The 22,730-nt window shown below is 36.5% G+C and overlaps 1 protein-coding gene across 1 annotated transcript; it reads left to right on the forward strand.

The window, feature by feature from the left end:
* The first annotated feature begins 13,373 nt into the window (after positions 1-13,373).
* Positions 13,374-19,878, forward strand: LOC113107626 (adenosine receptor A1-like). The gene is made up of 2 exons (XM_026270266.1): positions 13,374-13,847; positions 19,172-19,878. Exons 1-2 carry the CDS (start codon positions 13,507-13,509, stop codon positions 19,842-19,844), a joined length of 1,014 nt encoding a protein of 337 aa, XP_026126051.1. The 5' UTR covers positions 13,374-13,506; the 3' UTR covers positions 19,845-19,878.
* Positions 19,879-22,730: the final 2,852 nt, after the last annotated feature.

Consider the following 22,730-nt stretch of genomic DNA (forward strand, 5'->3'; position numbering starts at 1 on the left):
TCTTCAGTATCACATGATCCTTCAGAAATCATCCTAATATCCTGATTTCCTGTCCAAGTTATCAATTGTAAAAGTTGACAACAGTTGCTGCTTAATATATTTCCAGGATTTTTAGATGAATAGAACGCTCAAAAGTAACAGCATCTCAAAAAAAAAAGAAGTTAATAAATAAATCGTAGTGCGCATGCATAATGTCTCTTAGTTTTTTTTCCAATTGAACGCCACAATGTAAAATCTTTATAAAATGTAAATATAAAACAAAAATTTTATCATATGCTCTTTACCTACGTTTTCCTCTAGAACAAATCAACCCCACACAAAGTCAATAAGCAGAGTAGAGTAATGCTTGAGCTGGCACTACGTCTCCCTGCAGGCTTAGACAGAGCCCAATATCTTGCAAAGTATGAACTCAGAAAGGTTTAACATCCTGATGCTGTAAGAGAACACTTTGCTCAACAGAAAACATTTTACTCTCTAATTCTTTAGGAATTTAAAGCACTTTACAGAAACCAGAAACCATTCAGCTAATATGAAGAACCTATAATGAAACAAACAAGAATTTATGCTTCCCAAATATATTAAATTTAGAACTCATAAACACAAGAGACAGCAGCAATGGATATTATTTAGTGTACATCTAAATCTACAAAATGAACGGAACCCAAACTTAAGGAATAAACTGCTTAAATGATCTCTGTGCAGCTGTAGTTAATGCATAAAAAGTGTTTGCGTGCATGTCACTGCGTGTGGCTCTTGCGTCAGACCGTCAGCATATGTCTTTTTCTTGTTGAAACAATGGGTGAGTAGTTTGCACCAGTACGTCTTTTTTTTTTTTTTTTTTTTATATAAGCCTGCATTGCAAAAGATTGTGCAACACTGTTACATCCATTACAGTAATATAACCTATAACCACACTGGGGAAGAGCTGCTAACTATGAATCAAGGAAATTCATTTGTAATAAAGGATAACAGACATCAGCCCTGCATAAAGTCACAATCGTTAGGCTTGACCTTGATGTCTTCTCACTGAAGAAAAAAAAACCCCTGAAATGAATAACAAGCGTCACTATTCACATGCATCTTTATAAATGAAGGCTACTACTCATCACATCATGCATAAATATGGCCGTCAACACACAAAGGAGAGACAGAGGCAATGTAAGATCATTAGTAACATAAAAAGACATGACACACTGAAAATATTTTACTGTTTGGACCGTTCGGATATCTTGAACCCATTCTAGCACTGTCATCATTCTGATGAAAAGAACAATTTCACGGCATGTGAAATAAAGTATCACAGACAGGACAATGGTAGGATTGACATGCCAGCCTCAGCTCAGAGATGCACTGTGCTATTCCAATCTGACTCAATAGACCGCTGACAACAGCTCAGGAGGATCTATTTGTCTGATGGTTCTTGAAATGAGCTTGGCGCGACCAAGCCATAAAGACAACAATGTTGGAGAAGTGATAGTGTGTTGGTGGAATAATATTGAGAACTGACATTGCCTATATGTGAAATAAGCAGCTAAATTGTGCCTAAATCGGTCTGTTTTCCCAGATGCTGTTTAAATATCAAGGATGCTTTAAAAGCCCTGTGCCTATAAACACTTCCTTTTGGAACCACGACTTAGATGCCAGTACAAAAGATGCAAACAACACGGCATTATCAAAACCTCATTTACATACTGTGGAGGAAAATTTTATTTTCTGCATAATTTGCTTCTCTGTACAAGAGACTGTCTCCGAGTGCTTCAGTTTACTTCAGTATGCTTGAGTTTTTGATGAGCTGAGAGACAATAGGAAATCTATTTAATGTGTGTGGGTGTGTGTGACAAGAATGATACAGAAATTGATTTTTATTTTATTTTATTTTTTTGTGAAAAAAGAGAAAATGTACATGAATATATAAATTCAACATTAAATTAAATTCAACCAAAGCTAAAATAAAGAAGCTACCCCAGATGGCTTGCTACTTCCGCCGAAAATCTGAAGTGTGCATATAATGGACACTTTACTATCCCATGAGAGGATTTGTGAATTGCAGTGAGGTGATGGAACTGACACTGTTAGATCACATGATAATGACAACATGGTGAATATAGCACATCCAGATTACATTCATTCTATATAGAACATATTTCTCTTTATTTCAGAGGATAATTGATTCGATTCCAAAAACATCAGTGTTTTGAACAAATCATCAGTCAATGATTAATAACTCACTCATAAAGATTATCTCTTGTTCCATTCCAGTTGAAGCTATGCTTTTAAACAAAAAGTCAATGATGCACTTGTCACCACCTACTGGTGGAATTATGTAACCAACAGTCACTGAAAAATGACTGGTCTAAACAGACTGACATTCTTTGTGGATTTGATCAATGTTGTGAACCTAAAAGGTAACTTTTAGAGGTGTTTTCCCCCTTTATGCCCTTTATATTTTTCTTAGAATAAATGAAAAAACAAAGTTAATTTTGTGGTATGGAAACAGAATCCAGGAAGGCTCTATCAAATCGACTGCTATTCTTGGTCTGACACACATTTTCTCTCTCCCTTTCTCTCTCTCTCTCTCTCTCTCTCTCTCTCGCTCTCTCACTCACACACACACACACACACACACACAGATCGTTTAGTTATTGCAGATCTTGTAACTCTGTGTCAGCATCTTTACATGGTGATGCGGTATATTCTTTTCCTGCCTGCTCCAATGAGTCACTGATTTTCTCATATTTTTCTTTGATCATGTATTACACAAACTCATTTAGAAAACAAGGATGTTACTGTAACTCCCAGACAATTGACCATATTCACAGAGCACTATTTAGAACTTCCAGATAAAGATAAGCCTGCTCGTCATCTTCTGGTGAAGCTCACTTTACATGTGCTATTTATAGGTACAGACTCTCACAGAAACCTCTCCTGCCTCATTCTTATCAGAAACTGAGAGACAAAATAAAGCAACACCATAAATAATGATAGCGTAATTATATGTCTATAGTCAAATAAAAAATTAAATAAGTTGGTATAACTATTAAATTATGCATTTAATACTTTGAAACGTTTAGATTCAATTTAACAATTACATTGTTTAAGTTTTATCCAACACAGACTTGTTGCTGCTGTAGTTTTGTTGGTATGAATTTAGTCTGAATCACTTAATGCACAACTCTATTTTGACATCGGCCCATCAGATGATACATTCAGTTGCCACTGTCAATCAATGACTCACAGCATGATTTAACAGATTCACTCACGTACATTTTACATTCATGTTTATCATTCCTGAAACTATATATGTGGACGTTTGGTCCTCATAATTAAACAAATCTTTTATCCAAATTGTGAATAAATTGTGTAGAGAAACCGAGCAGTTGACCGGAAATGACTGAGCTGGCTTATCTAAAAACAGGAAGTAATCGTGCATATGGTCAATTATCTTGTGGTCCGATGAACTCTGCTGTTTAAGTACTTGTAACTCCTAGTCTATTCTAATAGTACTACAAAATATAACACATTTGAACAATAGCAATACTCCTATATATGTTTCTCTGCAGACTATGCCCACATTTTTTTGAAACACAAAGCTAGAGGCAGCAGTTTGTGTGGAAACATGTCAGTTGTGGTTGGATTAGCTATAGAGCTGTTCTGCCATAGGTTTGATTGGGAATTTATATTGGTATTTAAAATAGCATTTTTAAGTTATAAATAAAATATATAAAATATGTCTTAAGTGTCAATTTTTCGGAATTGAGATGTATACATAACATGAAATAAATAAGCTTTCAATTGATGTATGTTTTGTAAGGATCAGACATGCTGTAGAATAAAATAAGTTTTTTTTTTTTTTTTTTTTTTTTACTCATAAATCAAATCGTGCTATTCAACAATTCCTGTGAATTAACCTTTCATGTCAGCGCTCAATTTGACTTTTGTCATGAGTGAAAATCTTGACTGAGGCTATGTTTATCACCTTGGATGTGTGTGATATCGTCCGTTCACAGAACAGCAGGACTGACAGGTAAATGACACATATCATAGTGCCCTCACTTGTAATGCATATCATTCCAGGCTCAGTTCCAATTTATTCCCCTCTGGTGGGGAAGAGTAATTTATGGGAATCATGGGAGGTCAGTTGTGCAGAGAGTTCATGCCTGATGTAGTTGCCACGGAAACAGACATACACTTACGCTCGGTGTATGACAGGTACCATTTTTGCACTGCCATTATGATAAACCAATTCAGGTGTGGTTGGGTAGACTGCATTCTGATGCCTGTATCGCTATGGACAATTGATGAGGTGTTGAGAAGAATCCCACATTTCACACAAAGACATTCCTAGACTCCTGCTATTGCATTTGTCCTCTGGCATCAGGCTCTCCGTGTCTACAGCTTGGATTCTTATCACTTTGACTAATTCAGGCCATTATGAGGATGTTTGGGCAGGAAATGAGTTAGCTAGGTATCAGGCCCTTGGAGCTTGTTCAAATCCTATAACTCAACATACTCTCTACATTTGCCCCAGAGAGAAAACGCTGTAATCAAATAGTAGGTCAGAAAGCAGTTTGTAAGAGCTGATTGGGCCGTAACACAAACATTACCTTATTTATTTAGATGTAATATTCAAGTGTATCTTGAGCAGCACGAAGCAATCTTAAATGAATGCATAATTCATTTCATGTTCTGATCACGGTTTACTAAATGATGATAATAGTTCAAAATTGTATTTGCAACCCCCCATGGAGTGGCAAACTGAATATTTGAGCTCAATTCACCCACAGCCACAAGAAGAAACTGTGGGAAACACATTTTTATCCACACTTCTCTCTCTTCGAAAGCACAATCCATCCTCAGAGTGAAGCTCATCCCTTCTGATTTCTTAGGTCTATTTCACAAACTGCAATTCCTAGCAGAAGCAACAGTAGAAGCTAAAGGGGAAGAGAGGTGTAAAGATCTTTAATTTGCAATAAATAATGCAACATCACGCTCCCTAAGGATGTTAAAGCACACACAGCTGTCCATTCACACAAAAAACACACACACAAATCAATGGTTTGCCGTAAAAGGGCACTACAGGTCATTCATGACTGTGCCTAGATGTATGTTGTTAATTAGAGCCCTAAATTAAGTAAGTGAAAGTGTATACATGAAAAGCTCAGGTGGTAATAGACTGAGAGCTCTGCTTTGCTTAGTGGCTCTCAAAAAATGTAGACTGCTAAAAGGAGTGACAGTCACAGAGGAAATGTAATTTCTCTTTGCTAAAAGGACACAAGCTTTAATTAAATCTGAAATGAGCTTCACGCAGACATATTCATTTCTGAAAATTGAGTTTCAGGCACTGTTTAGTGCAATTTGTCTACTCTCCCAAAGCCATTTTTATTTTCATGTTTTGCTGTAATCTTGACTTTTGTGAGGATCAGATGGTTTACATCAGCTATTGCAGTACACCTTATGCATCCGGGAATTACAGCTTCAGCAGTGTATAGTGCAGTGGTGGAGGTTTATACTATATGTCGTCAGTCACACTACCTGCAAATGCTGATAATTCGCCAGATGGTGGATGCATGTCCTCTTTCATTCTTTCTTATCTTCTCTTTTCAACAGTAGGGCCTGTGATCACATTAATAATCCATTTTTGTCCAAACAGCAGAAACCCAAAATCATTGTTTGCCAGAGCAACTTTCCTAATCTCCCAAAGCTCATCTCACTTAGAGCACAATGTAATTCCCCATGCCATCCTCCACAAAATACATCTGACCTGCTTTTTCTCCAAAAAATAAATGAAAAAATAAATGAAATAAATGAAAAATAAATTAAATAATAAAATAATTTTCCAAAGAATGTGAAAAGCAGGAAGAATGATTCCTACAGTAAACGTGAGATATAATATAAAAACAGGCACAAATGTATTTTAATTCTAAGTTTGAGTCTTCTCTTCTATGTTATAGAATTTTAAACTTTATAATGCAAAATTAATTTTGAATTTAAGATTCTGCAATATTTCTAGGTCACAGATTTGTGACAATGAGCATGTGTACTCTTTTGTACAATTTAGTTTTTTATTATTATTGTCTCCTCCATTAAAGACAAAGAAGCTTAAACATTTTCAATTATTTATGAACTAGAAAAAATAAAAAATAAAAATTCTAAGTTGTAATTTAATAATATTTTTAATAAATAGTTTATCATTTATAATGTTGTCCATTTTAATAAAAAAAATGCTAAATATCACATAAAATTTGAATGAACACAAATTTCAGCTTTATAATTTTATTGCTGATGTCATTAAAGCAAAGCGGAGAAAACCAAATGCAAAGACACAGATGTTTGGACCCCACTGTTAATTAATGTGAGCACACATATTTATGTAAACAACATTTGTACAAAAATGTGTTTTTGTTGCTCTCTCTCTTTTTTTTCTTAAACACAAACCACCTCAGTATGCTGTCTGACTCAAATGAAAAAGAAAATCCAACAAATCTCTTTCCCAACATATGTCTCAGCTTCTCAGACACCTTGTAGCCCTTTAAACTTTCTTTTGTTAAATCCTCTTTCCTCCTCACTTCATTCCTGTTTTTTTAAACTAGCTTCCTACTTCTCTGTTACTCTTACTGCTATCTAACTTCATCATCTCTTTATCTTCCATTCTCTCTCTCTCTAGCTGTCTCTATGTCTAATAATACCCTCCTCCCTGCTGAATGTCTTGCCGATGGTCTGCAGGGTCCACTTTTCTCACAGAAGTGCTACACTATTCATCTGCTTCCATGTCAAGACACGACTCCACATGAAACCAGGAACTGAAACAGAAATGCACTGTTCTGCACCTGGCATTGTTCATCATCTCAGCCATTCTTCTTCTGCTAACAAGTTTCTTAAGCAGCCAGGAGACATTTGTTAGGTTGCTCCCATTTTGTTACATCTGTTCAGATTTTATTGCTACTAAAATGCATGGGATGACAGCTAGAGGTTGGCCTTCATGGGCTATAATGACTAATGAATCTCTTTGCAGAGTGCGACACGGTGGCTCTCATGGCTCTGAACAAACAGTACGCCATTTAAAGAGTGTCTGTTTCAAAGAGTGTCTAAGTAGATGATACCGAACACTTATGCAGAGTGTTCGATCACACAAATGCTTATTATTATAAAAATAATGAGCAAATGCCACTGAAACGAATGGGGATGCTAACTAGCAGCTATTTCCAGGTATGATAGACCTCCTTGGGTACAACTGTATCAAATAAAATCGGGGGTAACGTGAAAAAAACATATAAAGCAGGAATTGCTCACAACCTTTTCCTGATGAAAGTGCATCTTTTAATGTGTTTATATGGCCTTGTACAAATAACTGCATTATTGTGCATGTAAACACATTCATTCAAAAACATACATTTGCTATTTCTGGTCTCCAGTCGCATTTAAGCTCAATATTTGCTTTTCATAAATGGACTGAGTGGGTGAGCATCTCCGTATCCTTGTATGCATGTTACTGAGAGAGAAAAGAAGAAGAGAGGAGTATTGTAAACGAGGCAACATTAAAGGAACAGACCTTAAGGTAATAATATTGCTTGGTGAATGGCACACGATAAAGAAGCTCTGCATGATGACCTACAGGATCACTCACTCTTTTCCACTGTCTCTTTGTGCCACTGGGAAAAATACAGCCTACTCATAGACCCCCAACCACAAATTATATGATTCTCAGAGATGAAGTGCGGTAATAGCCTCCAGAAACCGTGTCATCCGGCTTCCTGTTATGGACAGAATGAAGTGGAAAATTGGCCACTTAGAACAGAACCCTGGCTGAATTTTAATTGACTGGGGTGAGAAAATTAAATCATATATAGATTCAAATTCACAAAATGAATAAAATAAGAGAAATAACAACAGCAACAAAAACTTCTCCATTTGAATGTGAAATTTACAGTCAAGACATGCTTTTCATTTACTGTGATAAGGTAGAAAACAAGCTACGGTTACCTCACAGTTTTAAAAAAGGAACTTCAAAAAGATGTGACATATGAGGCTGACTCTGACAACGCACTTAAAGTAAGTGCACGGGCCCTCTTTTCTATTCCTCACTGTTTTAGTTTAATAAAAAATCATCTTTCTCTTTTTTTAACTGCCAGCATGCTTGCTGAGGGACCATCTGCTGATATTTCTGGCTTTAAAAATCTAGGAGTGTGATGACAAGCTGCTCTCACTCTCTGTTCTCATTTGGCAGCTCTTCAAGAGGTCATGCTCTTCACAGAGGCTTCACTTTCAAAAGCGGAAAAATGGAATTTGTAATTAAACAATCATTTATAGTCATTGCCACGTCAAATCATCATACTGACTCTTAATATCAGTCTCTATGGAAAATACCCCATCTAGGAGAATTGCCAATGTTAGTTACTGTTTACAGATGAGTTGTCAAATGCGAAATAGAAGCAAAGTTGAACTGAATGTAAAATCACACAACCAAGAACGCTGCAGTGGCAGAATTATAGCAACTTAGTGTTGCAGGTATTGGCATCTGCGGGAAGACCAACAACACCATTGTGATATTACTTTTATACAACAGTTCAATAAACAAGACATTTTAGAAGAAATTTTCGCTCTGTAAAAGAAACTAGGCCCAAATAAAACCAAAGCAGAGTTCACTGCCACACGTCAAACACCAGTGTTTTTGTGTTTCGCTCCTCAGTGAATCAGTGTTTGTGAACAAATCAGTTGAATAAATGACTCAATGACTCACTCGCATTACAAAGACCGCTGTTTCATTCCTGAACGCATTAGTGTTTTTGAACAAATCGGTTGTTTATAAGTGAATGAATAAACTCATAAAAACGTGCCACCACCTACTGGCCTCACAATGTACTTATATGCGAATTTACAACAAGAACAAAAATGGCAGTTAGGATAGGGTCAACACTAACTCAAGATAACATTCGGCTTATTTTCAGTATGCAATGGCATTATGCTTCCCACCTAAATAGCTTAAGCTTTTTAAAGTCGGAGGGATTCTGATCGGCTGTCAATGTTTTTATCGTTCTTCTCCTGGAAAAATATTGCTCTGTGATTCCAAAAATATTGTGAGTTATGATATGGACTTTGTGTTCTTAAAGTTAGAATGATTTAATACAACTTGTCCCACTTTGCAATAGACAAGTAGAGTGATACAAACTGAGACTCTCAGTGTCATTGTCTATATTGGTTTAGCCTATCAGATTCAAGGACCAGAACTAACTATTGTATATTAGATAAATCTGAGTAAAAAAGAGTCTACAATGGTATCACGCTGACCAATAAACAGCCATAAAGCAAATGAAATCATGAACAACCACAATATGTATTTTGTAAAGTAATAAGTATGTATCACTTGGTCACAAACATATTTGTTTTCTGTCATAATGGCATGATTTTAGGGTCTATGTGAGCACCTGCAGGACTCCTTAGTGACATTTAAGAGTCGATCCATTACGGCATGATTCCCTCTTGAAAGTTGCTTTTAAAGACAGACATTCTGGGGGATGGTTGATGTGAACAGGTCTTAAAGGGTTTCTTGACTAAGAAAACTGTAACAGAACCAGCTGGCATGAGTTTAATAATGTCAACTGCAGCTGTGCAAATCCCAGATGTTTGCTAAAGAATACCCAGCAGTGCGGACACTCTGAGTGGGCCATTAAGGTGAATAGGCAAATACTGCTGTTGGTAAAGTGCTGCTCTCAAACTGTGGACACAGCTAATGTTCCTTGGGGAGGACTGCAAACGAGAGAAACACACAAAGAGCTGCACATCTCTTTGTCTTCTTAATTACCACAGCACACCCTCAAAACATTATGATCATGAACCTCGGAGATTTAAGGCATGCATGTGGATGATAAAGAGCTTGACACAAAATGGCTCAGCCATTAAAAAATCTTACACAAAAGTGTCTCATTGGGACTGGCCTTGCGATTAAAAAAGTGCTTACCACATTTCTTTTCAAGGACCATACTCAATCCATGCCTTCTTAGGGTGCAAAGCCACTTTAATGCTTGCGACATTCAAGGTGAATCAGAGGCATGTTCATGCCAAGAATGCGGTCAGGTTGAGTAAAATGCATAACGGATTTCTACTTCATTTAGCAGAACTAAATCAACTGAAAGGCATGTTAAAACAAGTGCACTTTCTTCCTAAGAATCAGTCTGGGAGGTGTTTACTGTTTCCTGAGAAAAGCTGGTCACTGGTAAGGTAAATGTTTAGACAGTGTGTTCAGTATTGACAAGGACTACAATTGTTTGGGTTTTATTAGTTAAAGCAAATTATGTTTGTCCATTCTTGTCACATGTCAGACTACATATGATAAATGAATGCATAAGATGTAGGTAATAACAAAGGTTCACAAACATTTTTTTATTGCCAAAGTATTTGCAACTTAATTGCATAAAAAAGAAAATGCAAATGACTAAACATACAGTAAATAAAAATAATAATAAAATAAAATATATTTTTTAATAGTAATAATTTATATTTTACAAAACTATTTAGTAAAAAAATTGTGTTAAAACAGTTTTTTACTGAAATTGCTAGTAGATTTTACCATTAATTACACAATTTTTTTACTGTGTAAAAACATGATTTAGGCTTTAGGTTTCGTTTTGTGACCTCTCGTCCAGTAACGTCGCAAGGACTGTGTCAAGTGTGCGACCGCACAGGGCCTCGCACCTGTAGACTGCATTTTATTTTGTTTATGTCTTTTATACTAGTTTTTCCACTCATTTTGTCCTTTGAAAGACTTAAATATTCATAACTGATAGACAGTATAAGACTCTGTGTATAAGAATGAGTAAAGCTGTTTGTTGTTAGAATGATAAAAAGTTTTAAAAGTTAAACTTTTGAGCTGGCCTGCCTCAGTGGTCCAACAGCGCTCGTCAATGTCAAAATGATTGAGATGGCCAATCAAATCAAAGAAGGCGGATCTTACTGTCACTGTCACAATGTAATGAGAACAAAGCCACTAGAAGGCAAGCCTGCAACCATAGCCGAAAAAGCGTAATGGCTAAAGGAGACCAGAGGCTGTTTTTGTTTTTTTTTTGTTTTTTTTTAATGGACATCAATGGAGGAGTGGCATCAAGACACAATAAGCTTTTTAGATGAAACAGCTTATCATTTAATGAATCGACAGCCTATCTGCTAATCTAAAACATGTTTTATACTAAAAAATTATTTTGGATTAAACTATTTTTAGGGTTTACAAAAGTTCACTTTCCATTCATTCCAATAGTATCTGTAAACTGTGATTGAGTGTCGCACAACTCTGAATGTAATTCAGTGATGGCAAGGCTGTAATATGATTGGTTATTAAAGTTAGCCATTATGCTTTCTCCAATAGTAAGTAATACAGACCCTTTCATCTCCCTATAGTAAGACAAGCTCTGACAAGATTTCGTAGAATGATGTAATAGAAAACAGTTTTACTATAGAAATGTTCAATGACCGACGGTAATAGACTATTTAATGATGCAAACCACTCTTTTTATGAAATCTTGCGGTTTTTAAAATATGCAATCATGATTCATGTAAATCATAAATTAAGGCGACAAGATGTTTGCTTTTTAGACTATTAGGCATTTGAATAAATAAAATATTACTTTCAAATAGTGTAAATTGATTACTACTTCATATGAAGAGTTCAGATACAAAAGCCTCTAAGTGTCGTTTGAAATTTTCTTCTAAAATTAGCATTTTTATCAGGCTCCTTCAGTAATTTCACTTTAGTAATTTCACTTTAATGGCAATGAATAGTTTCTTTTCTTTCCCATTCAAGTAAAATAACTGCAACCCCCCCCCCCCACCGCCCGCCCTTGCTACGGCCCTGTTCTTGCCTCTCATGTATGACCTATTAACCTTAACTCTTTAACCACAAACAGTGTAACAGATTTGATAAGAGCCAGTCAGATTTCAATTGTAATCAGACATACAAGACAAAACAAACACCCTTATCCCGAGAATCCACAGTCTGTTTGTGTGATTGTTTGTTGATTTTGTCCTCCCTTGAGTGAGATCCACTGATGGTTCTGCTCTGCTGGGGTTTTGACAGTATTAGTGCCAGCACTACAGTATGTAAAAAGATGTTTACCATCTGGAATTTCCAGCTTTTGCAATTGAACCTTCTCCTGTAGGACACAAAAGGGCCACAAAATATATTCAGTCATGTTATTAGTTTAATTCCAGGTATGGTTGGATGATTAGTTACTGCACAGCTGTGCACTGATCTATTGATATAATGCCCTATAGGACACTGGAGATTTGAAGAATCAGACAAAACCCAATGTCATGAAGCACTTGCATAACTTAGGCTATTCTCTTCTTATGTGCTTTTTATATTTAAATTTAACTACTTGGGTTTTTTTTAAAAAAAGCTCCAAATAATGTTTCATTATGTAGGCTATATATTTTTCATGCAAAAAAAAAGTAATTTAAAACTAGGATACTATTTAAAAAAACATTCCCATGTATTCATATAAGACTTACTTCATAACATAGGAATGTGACATCTCGTTCGTGAGAATCGGCAGGATAAATCTCATGTCGTAATTCTGTATGCAAGAAAGATTTCACCGCCCTTGATGGATTATTATGTCTCATATCTTTAGAGCAGACTAATATTACAAGAAACACTTGAGCACTGTAAGCCCCATTTCTATCCCGAGCGTCAACGTTAAATGCTCACTTAAGACAAATGCAATGACGAGAAAAGGAGATCGGGCTTTCTACAAAAGAAAGTGGCGTACGCAGGCTGTCCCTCAGCCATTCTCAAGGAGGGAACAAAAATAGACAGCGCGGTGTTTGGGATGGTCTCTTTTCACCGGTCAAAGGAAAACGTAACGACCTTTTTATTTTTGTTGACATTTTCAAGAATCTACACAGGTTAGTTGGACTTCTTTGGATCCCAAAAGTGTTTTAAATTGTTAACAGGTCGAGTATGGGTGAGACAAAGAGCTCTACCCATCGACTGTTATTCTGGGGCACCGCATAGCTCACGAGAGTGCTGCGTGAGAACGACAATATCTGGTTTCACATATCCCAGGAACAAATATGGTGCGTCTTTCAATTTATTTCCCGACTCCCTGGACATCCAGAGAACTGCCTGACAGTTGTAGGTGACACTGATACATTTATTTGAACGATTTTGGGATGAGTAAGTGGCGCGCGCATCTCTCGCATGAGCGCAGGTGGACCCAGTGAAGAGGCGCTATAGCAAACGAAAAGAAAAAGCGAAAAACCCAGCGATATATTCAGTTGAATATTTTGTAAGACACTTCTGTGGTTTTGAGGGGTTTATTCTTATCCCGTTCGTCCATTTCCAACTGTAAATAGGCATGTGTGGAATAAAGCTGATCTTTTGAGGAGCAGCGTATTAACGTGGGGATTTTTCTCTGGACTACCAAGTTAATCAATTTACACATCACTTTCACTTGAAGCCCCATTGCCGTGTGGATATTAATCGTAGCCTACTATCGATTCCCGTCGAGAGAAAGAATGCCTGAGGACCTCTCCGCGGCCAAAGCCTTCTACATGGGCATGGAGGTCGTGATCGCTGTGTCATCCGTGATAGGAAACGTGATGGTGGTTTGGGCGGTAAAAATTAATAGATCACTTAGAGATACTACGTTTTGCTTCATTGTTTCTCTGGCGCTCGCGGACATTGCAGTAGGAGCGCTGGTCATACCACTGGCGATAACTATAAGTATCGGATTCCAGACTCACTTCTACAGCTGTCTGCTGGTGGCGTGCACGGTGCTGGTTCTGACCCAAAGTTCCATCCTCGCCTTGCTCGCTATAGCCATCGACCGATACCTGAGGGTCAAGATCCCAACCAGGTAAAGTTTTCATTCCCTCATTCCATCTGGTGTTCTTGTGCTGTAGTGCTACTGTGCATTATGTTGTCATACAGCCTATCATATGTCACACATGCACATTTCTAATACTGAGCTAATGCTATTTTCATCCTTTATAAGCCTACCTGAAGCAAAACCTTTTTGTATTTTTTAGAGATTATGGTGATTATTGACCGTCCTCCACAAAACATGATCCATCCACCAATCCTTATAAATATTGTGTCTATACTGTGTCTGATCCAACTATATTGCCAAAAGTATTGTGACACCCCGTATAGTGAACAGGTTTGACTACTTAGTAATTTCTATGAAATCTTAATATTTAAGCATATAATGATATTCTAGGGAATTGTGGTCTTCTAATTTTATAGATTTGTACTCTAGAAAATACCTAATGTAGTCAAACCTGTTCATCAGAATTGAGGTGTCCCAATACTTTTGGCAATATAGTTTATATAAACTAGGATCCAATCACTTGAGACCAATTGCACAGAAAAAAAAAAGTTTTAGTATTTAAAATGTAAGATAGTATTTTAGTATTTAGTATAATATTTAGTATTTATGACAATAAGATATAATAAGGGTAATGAATGGAAATATGTAAATGTAAAATATAAATGATGAATAAATATTTTGAATACTATTGAATACTATTCTATAACTTCCACTTGTATAAAGATAAAAAAAAAAAAAATCATTTTCACAATCAATCAAAATCCTCCTGAACCATTAATTTATAATAAGAATCATATAGGCTACTGTCTGGCTAGACCGTTTTTAAGCAAAATGCAGTTTATGTTGCTCAAGGGATACAGATGGAAGAAACTACATGCGCGTGACCTAATGACATAATATGACTCATGCATTTCTGTACTGCTTACACCATTTGTGTGCACTATTTGCAGAGAATAAATACCATAAATTTGACAGTATTTGGCAAAAGAATGTCTTTAAGTAAGCATTTTTTTTTCAGCACAGTTATTCTTCTGTAGTATGTGCTTTTTTTTTCTTTTATGATCCTTTTTTGTTGCAGTTTTTTTTTCCTTTTTATTGTTTCTCGAACTGCCTTTACTTCTTGCATAACACTTAATGTCAAGTTTCATGAGAAAAATCACATCACATATCACTTTATCACATCAGTACACTGTCCCAGTCATATTAAGATCTCCAACATGCACACACTATCTGCTTTTAGGTTCTAGCTACATCCTATTTGCAAGACTCTATGGCTAGGTTACTCTTTATCCCCAGAGGAGTTAAACATACTCAGCAAATGCAGCTAAAAGGCATTCCATTTTTAAAGATGCTTTTTGTGTGGCCGATATAGCCACATCTGTGTTCTATGCTCTTTTGTCAGTTTAATGCATCAAACACAGGAGTTCGAATCCCAGATGAGTTTATTCTATACTTTTGCATTTAATATTGTGATTTCACTGGCATGATTAATGATTACCATGACCAGTACTATATAAGCCAGAAGTAACATAAAATTGGCCCATTTGAACACTTCTGTGAGGAGACTTGAGACCAGCAACAGTATGAGGGAAGTACCCAACTGATTTTGCAACACGGAAGTAAGCTAATTTCTTTGAAAGTGCAATTGAATGACACAGGAAATCTCACCAATTCGAGCTGTGGTCGCTCTTAAGTCAAAAATTAAGTGGTTAGCACAGGGTGCTGCAAGGAAAAAGTTATGTCCTACAAAATTTATTTTCTAGAGTGAACGCAATCCCATGAAGCTGTTGGTGTTGTGAATGAGCTATAGAGAAGTGAAGTGTGTTTGAGAAGAGTATAGAGTAGCTGCCCTGAGTCACTACCTGTCAGCTCTGCCAGGATCAACCACTGCGCAATAGATGAGAAAGCAAGATACTGAGCGGAAAGCCTACTACTGTGGAGTCCAAAGGTGTGAAGGCAACGGCAGTTTTGCAGATTGCAAATCATATTGTCAGAATAATAATTTAAGTGAGAAGTTGAATACAGTAAATTACCTTCTGAATAAATCATCTATCCTCTAATATATCATCAGTGGGAATTCTGTGTAAATTCCATCCCTGTTATCCCAACATGATCCCAGAATAATGGAAGGTTGAGCTGAAATAAAACTGACCAAAGTTCTACGGTCTACACCTTTTACTGATACTGAATGTAACGTTGCATTATTACCTACAGACAGAAGAAAGGGACAAATGAATCCCCTTGAACTCCATTTTATTTTATTTGTTCCACTCTTCAATAATGCATATAGCTTTTATTTTGTATGAAGAGTAGTCAAGCATCACAGCTTTTCCAAACACAACTATCTATTTTTGAACAATCCGGAAACTGTTAATTTAGTCATAGCAACTTAAAAACAAAGCAAATATCACTTCTCTTGGACCTACAGTATGCTCTCATAAAAAGGTACAAAACCATCACTGGAATATTTTTTTTTTTTCCTGAAAGTGTATGCATGAGTTAAAAGTAATAGGCTGGGATGCACACAAATCTATTAATATTGAGATGAAACAAACAATTTATCATTTACTGTAACATTTCTGTTTTTACTTTTTGCAGTTAATAAAGGCACATTAAAGCAATGATTCAAGCCCAAACTATCTGAATCCCTGAACAAACAGAGTCTATTGACTCAGAGCACCTTTGTGTGGAATTCAGTCAGTCAGCTCCAGAGACTTGAATGTCTGCCATTAAAATCACAGGTACCTTTGTTCTAAACTCATTCACACGAAAGACAAGGAGTTTTTGGAGCGAGAACTAGAATCTCAGACAAAAGACCGCATCTCAGAGAAGATGCAAGGATGAGACGGAGTCGGTGTGACTGAAACAAGCTTTCTGGTGGTGGTACTTTGTCACAATTTAGCTCTTAAGTTAAGTTAGACAGCAGGTAAAAGTATCTGGCTTTGGGGTCATCCAAAGATACCAAGAAGTAATAATAATAATATTAATAATACATTTTATTTAAAGGCGCCTTTCATGGCACTCAAGGACACCTTACACAATTCATAAAAAAAAAAGACATTACTCAATCAAACCAGTACAACAACAAACATTAAATTACATAAAAGCCTGTCTAAACAGATATGTTTTAAGATGAGATTTAAAAACTGAGAGACTAGAACTGTTGCGAACTTCTACAGGAAGAGAGTTCCATAAATGGGGAGCAGCAAAGCCAAAAGCTCGTGACCCCAGAGAAGTTGTCCGAGTGCGTGGCTGAACAAGTGTAAGTGCAGAAGCAGATCTTAGAGTGCGGGAAGGAGTGTGTATATGAAGAAGATCATGGAGATATGAAGGAGCCAGATTGTTAAGTGCTTTGTAAGTTAAAAGTAAAATTTTAAAATTCACACGGAATTTAACCGGGAGCCAATGCAGCTTCTGTAAAACAGGAGAAATGTGTTCAAAAGTGGAAGTTTTGGTAATGACTCGACCTGCAGCATTCTGTACTAACTGTAATTTATGAAGAGATTTGGAAGGAAGCCCATAGAACAATGCATTACAATAGTCGATTCTTGATGTTACAAGAGCATGCACAAGCGTAGCAGTACTCCTGAGTGAAAGGACAGGGCGCAGACGACTTATATTGCGAATATGGAAAAATGCAGAACGGGTAACACTATTTATGTGAGATTCAAAAGACAAAGTTGTGTCAAAAATGACACCTAAACTTTTGACCTGATTCGATAGAGGAACAGAACAGTTATTTATTTCCAGAGAAGAAATATTTGACTTACTTATTGTATTTTTTGAACCAACAAGAAGAATTTCTGTTTTACTGCTGTTCAATTGTAGAAAATTACTTGAAAACCAATCTTTTAATTCACTTAAGCACTCACCAAGAGCAGAAGAGGGAAACTTAGAAGATGGTTTAGAAGACAGGTAAAGTTGGGTGTCGTCAGCATAACAATGAAAGTGGATATCATATTTCCTAAAAATGCTGCCAATAGGTAAAAGATAAATAATAAACAGAAGAGGTCCTAAAACAGAGCCCTGGGGAACACCAGTGACAACATAAGTGGGTTTTGATTTAAACTGTTTAAGTTGTACAAATTGAATGCGATCTGTAAGATAAGAACCAAACCAGCTTAAAGCCATACCAGTAATTCCAATAGATTCCAGCCTGCTCAAAAGTATAGGATGCGAAATGGTGTCAAATGCTGCACTAAGGTCAAGAAGTATAAGTATTGATAGAAGACCAGCATCAGCCGCTAGTAATAGATCATTAGAAATCTTTACAAGTGCAGTTTCAACACTGTGAAAAGCACGAAACCCTGATTGTAACTGCTCATATAAATTATTGCAAGAGAGATGTTCACGGAGCTGATGAGCAACAATTTTTTTCCAGGATTTTCGACAGAAACGGTAGATTTGAAATAGGTCGAAAATTAGCAAGATTCTTTGTGTCTGTCCCAGGTTTCTTAAGAATAGGCGTTATAACAGCAGTTTTTAGTGCAGTAGGGACAGTGCCAGTAAGAAGTGATGCATGCATAATATCAGTTATTAAAGAGGAAAGAAATGATAAACCAGCTTTAACCAAGTGAGTTGGTAATGGATCCAATTGACAGGTGACAGATTTAGATTTTTGTACAATGGAACAAATGTCCTCAACTGTTGGAATTTTAAAAACAGAAAATGAAAATAAGGGAGATGGCGCAAAGCTAGAATGAGTTTTGTTCCGATCAGGGTTTGGTGAAACCAATTGCTGATGGATGTGTTCAATTTTCTTATTAAAAAAGAGCATAAATGCTTCACACAATTCTGTAGAGTTTATATCCCCGTTAGAACACTCAGGTGGCTTTAAAATAGTGTTAATCACAGAGAATAAAGATTTTTGGTTTCCTACACCAGATCCAATTAAACCTGCATAATAATCTGATTTCGCTGTGGAAAGAGCAGTTTTATAAACTTGCATGTGATCAGCATACAAATCTTTATGAACTACAAGTCCAGTCTTGGAGTACAAGCGTTCTAATCGACGTCCTTTGACTTTTAGCAGACGAAGATCCGATGTAAACCAGGGTGCAGAGTTGACAAACGAAACATTCCTGGTTTTCAATGGAAGTACTTTACAAAGTGACCCTGATTCTGTACCGGTAGTAATTACATAGAATTTAGACCTTTTATTTGATTGTAAAATTGTGGAGATACATGTTTTATTATTTATTTATTTTTTATTATTATTGTACAGTTTGGAGTTATAATGCTACTTAATTGCAGTATTAGTCATGTGTATCATAAGACATTGATTTAAATTGTTTTTCAAAATTACAGTGAAAAACTTTATAAGTTTCTCTCTCATTGTTTTTGTGTTTCAGTTATAAGCGAGTGGTCACTCCCAAACGAGCTGGAATTGCAGTATTCATGTGTTGGACGGTGGCCTTTATAGTCGGCTTGACTCCCATGCTTGGCTGGAACAATTTACACAACCTGCAACATAATGACAACGGCTCAATCGGCCTTGACCTCATCGTCACCTGCCAGTTTGAGAACGTCATCAGCATGGAGTACATGGTCTACTTCAACTTTTTCAGTTGGGTGCTTCCCCCTCTGCTTTTCATGCTCATCATTTACTCTGAAATCTTCTACATGATCCACAAGCAGCTAAATACGAAGGTGTCCTGCCACTCTGAACCAAATAAGTATTACGACAAAGAACTGAAGTTGGCAAAGTCTCTGGCGCTAGTCCTTTTCTTGTTCGCTGTTAGCTGGCTTCCTCTCCACATTATGAACTGCATCACACTCTTCTGTCCAAACTGTGAGAAACCCATGTTTCTCATTTATATTGCAATTCTGCTGTCGCATGGCAATTCTGCTGTCAACCCTATTGTTTATGCTTTCCGCATCAACAAATTTCGTACTGCGTTTCATAGGATCTGGAAGCAGTACTTCTGCTGCAAGGAGGCTCCTCCCCCTGAGAGCCAGCCATGCGTGAGACTGGATAACAACCACTACATCGCTGCCGCCATCGCTTTGGAACATAGCGTCTGACTGGCATCCCAGGACTCTCTAAGGAGGTCGAATAGCTTCTGCTGGCTGGACGTCCAAAGCTGTCACGTCCTGGTTTGTCTCTTTTGAATGTAAATCAGAGCTCACAGACTCTTGGATTACTGAGACAGCATTACTTTAAAAAGCACTGAATGAGTCAAAATCATTTTGAAGACGTGGGGAAACCACAGGTATACGTATCCACCTAGACTGACTCAAAGACGGAATCCAGTTGGTGGGCGGAGGTATAATTTGTGTAGGTGTTGTAATTGCGCTTCTGCAAAGTTCACTTAATTTATCAGGATTTCATTTAAATTTTAGTCTATCTCCGTGTTCAATCTGACTCAAATTTAAAATGGTCATTAAATTTAGGTGACATTTCTTATGAAAAACTGATCACAAACATTGATTGTTCATTTTTTATTATTTCAATATTTGATTATTCTGGAAATCCCATACTTTCAATTATTAATTCATTAATGACCTGTAATCGCTTAGTAATTCACGGTGAACACACTTCACAGCCTGGCCAGTTTTTTTCTTAGTCAGAGGAAACATGGCCATTAAATACTTTTAAGCGCATAACAAAAAGTGTAATTTTTCTCTATAATCATGAAAACTATAACTTGTTAAGTCAGTGACGGTCAGAAATGGATGAGTCAAGGGGCAGTTGAGCAGATCTTCTCTTCAGATTAGAAAGTTTATCGTTTTGTTCCATGGTTTCGGTTTTGTGGGAGTTCCTGACATTTGGTTTCAGGAAGAGATCATTTTGCCTCTTACACAGTAAAACTTTATGAATCAGCCTTGACAGATGTTTTTAAATCAAATTAGTTTAATAGTACTTGCAATTAAATTACAAAAACATAAGGTATAATGCACACAATTGTGTTTTGTGCAGTTATATATATATATATATATATATCACCAGTTATTTGTTCAAAATGAATATATGCAGAACAGATATAGCGCTGTACACTCTCAGGTTCTTGGATATTCTTCTTGTATTCTGAACCTTTGTGCACAATGACAGGAAAAGGATGTCAGAAATACTGACAAGGAGGTGGACACGGGTTTTTCTTGTCCTATTATGGAGTGTCTCAGCACAGGTCTGTTATTGTGAAGGACAAAAAAAAAGTACTGCAGGCAGCTGACATAGGATTTTACTCACGGATGCAGTGAGCTTCTCTTGCCTTTTAGTAAAATACTGTGTGTGTGTGTGTGTGTGTGTGTGTGTGCATGTGCGTGTGTAAGTGTAAGTGTATGTTTGGGTGCATATCATAACAAAACTGGAATTTTTTGAGGATATGAAGATACACTGAAGTCCCATTTATCCTTTTTTGGTGACCGGAAAAAAGAAGCAAAACTGTCAGTACCTAAGACTATATCTCCACTGTTTGAACATATTCAGGGTTAATAAATGATCAAAACCAATACTGTATTACCTTTCAGTATTATAGCAGAATTTAGCTACACTTGTTCCAAAATCATAATAATCAGTTTTAAAACAAAAGCATGCTACACTACTAAATTACATTTTGTCTTGATCTTTTTGGGCGAAGTAACCCCATTAAAGGTGAAGTGTGTAATTTTGGGGATGATAAAATGCTTTCTCCTGTCCCAGATATAAGAAAGCCATTTGTTGGTTGATTTCCCTGAAAAGTTTAAACACTGTGGCTCTGAGGTGCCATCAAACTTTGCTCTGTTTGTTTGAGCATCCTGACCAGCTCGACTCTGACATCCTGACTGTGAGTGCCAATTGCACATGGGGGAGTGTTTGGGAATTCTTTTTGCCATTCTGTTCTAGTGGCGTATGAATTACACACTTAGTTTGTCACACTAGTGTGGGGTTTTTGATCTCACATGGGGATGAAATACCAAGTCTATACTGACATCAAAGCTGAACGTGTATCTGTACATAGTACTCTGTCAAAGTACATTATGTTCATAATTGTTAAAAAGACAGTTATGAAATTACAATCATTTGTACATTAAATATTTGAGTAAATGGGAACAATGGGCTAATTCATTTTGCCATCTTGTTTTTACTTCACTGCAACAGACACACACAGTATAAATGAGTGGTAATGCATTGCCTGAATGAGGAGGTGTGAGCTTCCCGTCTCCGAACCCCATGCAGTTCTCAGTGTGATCGAAAACAGGAAATAATCACTTTACTATCAATGGAAATACTTCATCAACTTTCATAATCATCTTTCCTGTCGACATATTTGTTGTACTCTAGCTGTTATCAGCTTTTGCCTGTCTCATTCTAATGAAAGACAATAAAAAAAAATCTAATAAAAAATTACTCGTGCAAATAATATCTTGAGTGAAAATTAGATATTTATCTCAAAATTAAGCCTCTATTATGCCATTTTTCCTCTCATGCATGAGCATAAAGCAGCCAAGAAAGCAGTGAAGATTCTTGGTAAAAGTAATACAGGTCCCAGGGGGCCATGTGGGTTGGTTGGCCCCTTTTTTTTTCTTTTTTTTTTATATCTCAAGTGGAATAAATATTAACCAAATTTTGTGCAAACAAATTTATGTTAATTAACATATTATGGAAATGGTTGACAGTGTTAAACAGGTATAGCTTTGAAATCATAGCAACAGAGTCTATTCTATTATTGTAATATGTGTGTATGCATCAGTAAGTATGTGCAGGTAAATAATCATGCTATGAATGATTAAAAGGAAGTAATTACACTTGATAAATTATTTTAGCTATGCGACAGCATTTAGCACAGACCTCCAAATCTGGTTCCTATCTATATTAAATAACATGAATATTTTTATATCCAATTTTAATTGCTGAGTAATATATTTTAGATATTTATCTGTCATCAGTGAGTGGTTCAGGAGATCAAATTTAAGATGCATTCAGTAATG

This window comes from Carassius auratus, chromosome 8, assembly GCF_003368295.1.
Source record: "Carassius auratus strain Wakin chromosome 8, ASM336829v1, whole genome shotgun sequence".
NCBI lineage: Eukaryota > Metazoa > Chordata > Actinopteri > Cypriniformes > Cyprinidae > Carassius > Carassius auratus.